The sequence below is a fragment of the Saccoglossus kowalevskii genome, chromosome 4 (assembly GCF_978046115.1).
Source record: "Saccoglossus kowalevskii chromosome 4, keSacKowa6.1, whole genome shotgun sequence".
NCBI lineage: Eukaryota > Metazoa > Hemichordata > Enteropneusta > Harrimaniidae > Saccoglossus > Saccoglossus kowalevskii.
The window spans coordinates 11,053,976-11,061,383 of record NC_140644.1 but is presented as its reverse complement, the minus strand read 5'-3'; the positions used below and the strand labels follow the sequence as shown (position 1 = coordinate 11,061,383).

The window sequence follows — 7,408 nt, the reverse complement described above, 5'->3', positions numbered from 1 at the left end:
GTCAGGGTTTAAAACCTTGAAAGAAAGTATAAGTAGTTGGATGGTAGTTGGATTAGAGATATATTTGACGACGCGTGTATACCCTTGCCAGCATGAAATAACAAAGGTGTACGTTTATCATGATGTGAAAGTTGAGATTGATTGCAGTGTTTAGCAACTACAATTGAAACATTGGCGTATAGTTAAATATATGAGGTGAGGTTATTATGATAACACAGCAAGAATCATATGAGATTATATTTTTCGATCAATTGAAAGCGGCTCAGATACAATGATTTGCCAGAAATGGTTTAGAAACTTTAATTTATCCAAGGAGATACTGATTGATTGTATATATTGGGGTATATATACACAAAACATACAGAGTTTTTCGAATGGAATGGTCAATATAAGTGTAAATCATGGGTAAAATATGCGTAATTAATTAGTTCAGCCTGAAGACTCGGATTTGTGATTGTGAGAAGTTTGTAGTTGAATAACGATAGTAAATTTGAGTTATAGTAAATAGTTATTTATATTTATTACTACTAATGAAGACAGAACGACAATTTTGGGTTGGTGCTAACTGTGATTTGTGGTTTGACATAATAATAGATGAAACGTAACCATCAGACGAAGTGAAATTACCGAGACGGTTCTGATAATATACAATGATAAGAATCCCAAGGACTAGGCCACACACGTAGACAAACACATTACAAATTAAAATTATCATAAAGCAGTGGCAGATCCGGGCACTAACGCCGTATAATAGTCAAATTTGCTAGAAAGTACTAAAATTGTAATGTTCCCAGGAAGATGATGCGCATTTGGTATGTCGCCGTATGATGTATATAGCATTTCTTTTATTTGAAAATAACTCTTTCCCAATATAATTTTCACCTGTGCCACAGCTGCAATACTGTTAAGTCGAATAAGATCGATTGATATACATGTACAGGAGAAAATATACAAATTACAAGTTAAATCTAAAAACAAAACTTTCATTGTTGTGATATGTTTTATTTTCAATTTTAATGGGATTTGTTTGTGCGACAAAGATATCTCAATCCCCCCCAAAAAAAACCTGAGTGTGTCATGTAGATTACTACGTATCTCATTTTATCGAGCATTTATAGTGCACCATGGTCACCTAACCACTCTATATATTGACTTATTTTTGTATATACACCAGGAAAACCTGCATTAGCACAACCATTACCAAAACTGGTGATTCCAGTTAAATACCAGTATCCGAGGCCATCGTCTCCTTTATCAATACAAACCAAAGGTCCGCCAGAGTCACCCTGCAAAAATGAATTGGTATGAATAATAACAGTGAACAGCTATATTGAAAATATGTTTTCATTGTGGCAATTCGCTGGTTTTACTTAATAGTAAATATAGATCATTTTGTGTTTGAGAACTACCTACTTGGGTTGCCTTATAAGCAACCTCATATTATATCTAAATAGCATTAATGCTAGATCTGAAAAAACCACTACATGCTGTTGTGTCTGAAAACCATCTACCACACATACCTCTGATATAACCAGCACATTATATTGTGTACCATATCAATGACACACTAGCACGAATTATGTTGTATATTACAACCACATACCTGACATGCATCTACACCACCTCCAAGATATCCAGCGCACATCATGTTTTCAGTTAATAACCCATCATAGGAACTTGGCGCGTTGCATAATTCTTGAGATATCAGTGGAACCATTGCTTCTTGTAGTATTTCAGATTGTTTCCCACTGAAAGCTAGTGCACACAAAATGTGAGATGCAACGGAATATCAATTTTGATTTCGAGGTATTCTCTAAATCTAAAATGAAGTGTACAGCTGTTTTACTCTGATTAATAGACATATCTGCGGCATATTGAGACTTAAGAAGGATAAAGGAACAGAAGACTTACTTAGAGTGTATCCCCAGCCAGATATGAAACAGTAAGAATGTTGATCAAAGTGAGTCTCGTGTTCGATATCCATACATGCATAGTTGATCTTATTACTCGGAATGACATCCTCTGCTAGTACTAATATGGCTATATCATTGTTAAGTTCCACCTGGTTACTATATTGTGGATGAACAATTACTTCTGCTACATCAACCTCTATAGCCTCTGAGTCAAATGATGTGTCACCACTCAGTGTATGTCGTCCGAGTCTTACTTTCCAGTGAGCACTATTCGACCTGTCAGTAAAACATCGTTTTTCTTGTTATTACATTCATGGTAACACACAGAGAATACAGATTGGTTAGTATTATTATTATTGCAGAAATTTCAGCATATACACATTTCAAAGCTGGTCAGTTCGAGCAATGCCGTTGACGAATGAATATCTGTCTTTTGCAAATTTAACTACGGAAATACCTTTTTCATACTGTCTCACAAATAGAAACGAACAATCTCCTACAGAAACAATGTCAATGTCTGACAGTTTCCTTTATGAACAAACTGCTTGTGACGGCTTTAACTTTTTATTATGACTCTTAGTCAATAAAGAGTGTTATTCTCCATCACGTGACTGCGTACAATCAACGATTTTGAACACGAAATATAATAATACAGTAACATATTTCTAAATAAGAAGTTAACTTCGGAAATACCTTCTTATTTTAATAACCCATTGTTCCCATTCTTACAAATATACCAAACAATATACTATATAACTACAATGAGCATTGCAGAACTTAAATGTGGACAGTGTTCTTTATAAACCACCTGCCTGTAACTGCTTTACTTTTTATGGGGTATATTAATGCACATTGGTTCCTTACATGTCATTGATTTATCCAGGGTAGTCGCGTATATGTCGAAAATTTATGCAGAACGGCCACTTAAATGTAATTGCTCTGTGAAAACCGGTCACTCACAGGTCGTCGTTTTATGCACATTATTTACTTACATGTCGCTTCATTATGTTGATTAGACACTTATATGTCGTCGCCTAATGTAGATTGGTCACAACTTGATTTATGGATATCATCATTTACATGTCATTAATTTATGTAAAATAAACACTTACAGGTTTATGCTTTATGCAGATTGGATACTTACATGTCACCTTGAAAGCAATGTGCTGCTGAGATGACGTGTCTTGCTCCAATCAGTGTACCTCCACAAGCAACGAAATCCCATGGTATGTAATACAGTTGTGCCTGCCACGGCCATGCCCCAGGAGATGCATTTTCGCCACCCACAATACGAGCTTGAGTAACCACACTCCTCGTGCCACAACCGTCACCTAGGTGATACAGAGACGTCATGTCATCGCCTATAAATGCGTACTATTACGTAATATTGTACACAGCTATACATTCATTTATTAAATAATTTGTACACATGTTAAATTAGTTGCATTCAATTCAAAGCGAGAAGGTGTGATTGGACTTATGGATTTATGAATGCCCAATAGTACTGCTTCTAAAAGGCGAATACGTTTGTCTTTAATTCTGTTTTCAAATTAGTAAACATTGACCAATGGTAAAATAAGCATTGGTTATTTTTGAAAGAGCAATACTTACTTCCTTCCATGTAACAGGGGGTCCTATGACAGAGTCTGTACTCGATAACCTCTCCAACACACTGGCTTTCTTCACCTTCACAGTACCGAGAACGTGTTTGCTCGCCAGTACCACAGTTCACATTACATTCACCCCAGTTACTCCACTCAGCCCATCCACCATCGCCACCACCTATAATATAACCAGTACGTTTTCTTGTATGGCGCAATATGTATAATGATCATGTATAAATATATTATATAACTGAATTGAAATATGTTATATATAATTGTTTGCATATATATATATATATATATATATATATATATATATATATATATATATATATATATATATATATATATATATATATATATATATATATATATATATATATATATATATATATATATATATATATATATATATATATATATATATATATATACATTTTATGATTATGTTACAAAATGTTATGTTATCATATGAAAATGTTATAACCATGGATGTATATGTGTATACTATTAGAGGTACATTACTAGGGGTTTGCAACGCGCATAGTACTGTATGGCGACATCATGCCAAGATCCCATTCAAGTCTCATCTCGTAGATAGCGAGACTGATGCTATGACCTTCTGACATGATACAAGCGGTTTGTAATAAAACAATAAAACATGTATTACCATATTCATGGTGAAAAAATGTAATACATCGAAAATGTACAGAAAATATAGTTATCGTAATCCGTCATATCGTGAGCAGCTATTTTGATCGGTCATGCCCATTCGCATTTTTTTGAGTTGGAACGCTTATGCGAGCGCGAGATTGAAACGGGATCTTGATATCATGTCACCGTAGTTGCAAACCCCAAGTAATGTACCTTTGATACTATATATAAAAAATATGATTGTAGGTATGTCCCGTACAAATAGGTATAAATAATGGGTATAAATATCTGCAATATTTGGGCTGTACAAGGTATTCAAAAACCGAAGAACTGTGATTTCACATTTGACAAGTATTTGGTATAAATATGGGTATGGATGTTATCAAAACATTGGTATAAAAATTCACACACTTTTGAAGCCGGCTCAGTGGCACCCCTCTACCCAGTTTTAGATCTGTCCCACCGGAGACGGTGTGTAAAAAATATACTAGAATGATAATTATAAATATGTGGATATAAGATTGTGGATATATTTAGATACGATGAATGCGTAATCGTGACTATACTTACATTCTAGTTCATCAGAACCATCAGAACAGTCTGGCATGCCATCACACTGCCAGTTACCAGGTATACAACCACCTGAACCTGTACATTTATATTCATCATCGGTGCACGGTATCTCTGTAATAAGAATACTTTTAAAATACTTACAATTCTGATTAATTTATTCATTAGTAAAACTAAATAGACAATAGATTTCATTAAAGGCGTTACGCGCATTGTCTGTATGTACGAGCCAGTGGCTTCGCGCTAGGAACAAGCCTTGAACGAGCCTAAAGATTTTGACGTACTCTGACAGAATACCACGCGCACAACTTGTATGTGTTTCATATATCGTTACGTTGTGTTGCTAAACTTCAAGTTGATAATCGTACTAACCACAATTCTGTTCATCGAATCCATCATCACAGTCTTGCCATCCATTACATTTCAATGCTAGTGGAAGACATTCATTATCACTATCAACACATTTAAATTCATTTTCTTGACATTGAAAACCTGCAATATATGTTAAAAATACAGTAAGTAAATTGGTAAAGCCAATGTTTGTTTTATAAATTTCATAGAACATTTTCAACTAACCAAAATGAAATACTACAGTACGTTCATTGTACGTTATCCTTTGTCTGGGTCTTGTGAGGAGTTCCATCATGCTCTGCAAGTCGACTAAAGGTGCTCGCTAACCCAACCTTGGGCCCCAACTAAGTTGGACAGTACGTAATGATATGTAGATGATATGATGAAAATATTGCACGAGCACGTCGTTAGTAATTGAAAGTCGCGTTCTCTTGTGGCGAAGCGCTTCAATGGTGGTAATAGACCGGAGACAGTTTAAATTGGTCTGTGTCGTCTATTACTGAACATTATGCTTGAGATGTTCCTATATTCAAAATGACGACCATCCACCCAAGCGAGAACAGCTGTTAATGTGAAGGACATTTCCTTCAGGCGTATACTTTATTATGACGTCACAGATACGTTCTGTCACTAGAGGGCCTGACTTAGAGGAATGGGGAATTGACTGACTGGTTCTAACCTGAAGTGGTCGTTGTTTGAGATGGCATCTCTGTAATTTCAGTAACGTTTTTCTGCGGTTCTGTAGTTGAGATACTGTTTGCTTCGGTTGTTTGTGGCTGGGTCGTTTTTGTAGTAGTGTGTATTTCGGTTGTTTGTGGTTGTGTAGTTGTGGTATGTACTTCGGTTGTTTGTGGTTGTGATGTTTTGGTAGTGTGGACGTCAGTTCTTTGTGGTTGTGATGTTGTGGTAGTGTGAACTTCGGTCGCTTGTGGTTGTGTAGTCTCTGTAGTAGTATGTACTTGTGTTGTTTGTGGTTGTGATTTTGTGGTAGTCTGGACTTCAGCTGTTTGTTGTGTAGTTTCTGAGGTGGTGTGTAGTTCGGTTGTTTGTGGTTGTGATGTCGTAGTGTGAACTTCGGTCGTTTGTGGTTGTGTAGTTTCTGTAGTAGTATGTACTTGTGTTGTTTGTGGTTGTGTTGTTGTGGTAGTGTGGACTTCGGCTGTTTGTTGTGTAGTTTTTGCGGTGGTGTGTAGTTCGGTTGTTTCTGGCTGTGTAGTTGTGGTAGTATGTACTTCGGTTGTTTGTGGTTGTATAGTTGTGGTACTGTGTATTTTGGTTGTTTGTGATTTTGTAGTTTTTGTAGATGTGAGGGCTTCAGTCGTTTGTGGTTGTGTAGTTTCTGTGGTAGTGGGGATGTCGGTCGTGTGTGATTGTGTGTTTGTTGTCGTAGTGTCTACTCCGGTTGTTTCTGGTATTGGCTGTGTCGTTGTGGTACTGTGGACTTGTGTAGATGTGACAGTATGAATTTCAGTTGTTTGTGGAAGTGTTTTAGTAGATTTTGTAGTCATGTGAAGTTCAGTTGTTGGTGTATATTTTTGGGTAGTATATGAGGTAGTGTATAGGTTGGATTCGTAACGTTCACTTGTGTGATACGACTGTGTCGTTGATGACGATGACGAAGAGGTAGCAAATGTTGTTTCAGTCGAATATAGTTGTGAAGTAGTTTGTACATGACACATTTCTTCATCCGATTTGTCAGTACAATCATATACATCATCACACCTCCAAATATCAGGAATACAATTCCCATTACGACATACATATTCGTTACTGGAGCACCCTGAAATCAATGAATTCATATAAATTAATAAATATGATTAATAATTTTACAATATCTTCATTTAGATGAACTAGTTCTAGCAACCATTCCTAATGAATTTGCTATTGACCAACAGTTCCATAAAAGTCATATCTAATTTGCATGGCGAAACTTAAGAGTAACAAACTACGATGTTATAATCTAAATACCTTTACAGTCCTGCTCGTCTGACATGTCTCTGCAATCGTGCCAAAAGTCACATACGAAGGTATTTGGAATGCAGACACTACCGTCACTGCATTTATATTCGTTCCACTGGCATTGTCCTATTTTATACAATGAACATTTGTGAGGCAACAGTTTACTAATCGTATGTGGGTAGACTGATGTGACATGCAGTTAAAATACAACAGCAAAGCGTTAAAGTGTGTTGGCTACTATCGTGGTACGGTAAGTTGCCTGGTGTGATACGTTGATATGTGTTTTGTGGCAGGGATTCAGTCTACTTTTTCATGGACAACATAATGTGTAGCAATCATTTTTGTTGCATTTATACA

General features: G+C 36.0%; 1 protein-coding gene across 1 annotated transcript; it reads right to left on the bottom strand.

The window, feature by feature from the left end:
• Positions 1 to 489: 489 nt before the first annotated feature.
• Positions 490 to 7,155, bottom strand: LOC100368599 (uncharacterized). Its single transcript, XM_085498483.1, has 9 exons — positions 7,061 to 7,155; positions 5,772 to 6,872; positions 5,114 to 5,233; positions 4,742 to 4,855; positions 3,525 to 3,695; positions 3,058 to 3,244; positions 1,912 to 2,189; positions 1,604 to 1,755; positions 490 to 1,286 (listed from the first exon to the last, which is right to left on the bottom strand). Exons 1-9 carry the CDS (start codon positions 7,083 to 7,085, stop codon positions 1,113 to 1,115), a joined length of 2,322 nt encoding a protein of 773 aa, XP_085354609.1. The 5' UTR covers positions 7,086 to 7,155; the 3' UTR covers positions 490 to 1,112.
• Positions 7,156 to 7,408: the final 253 nt, after the last annotated feature.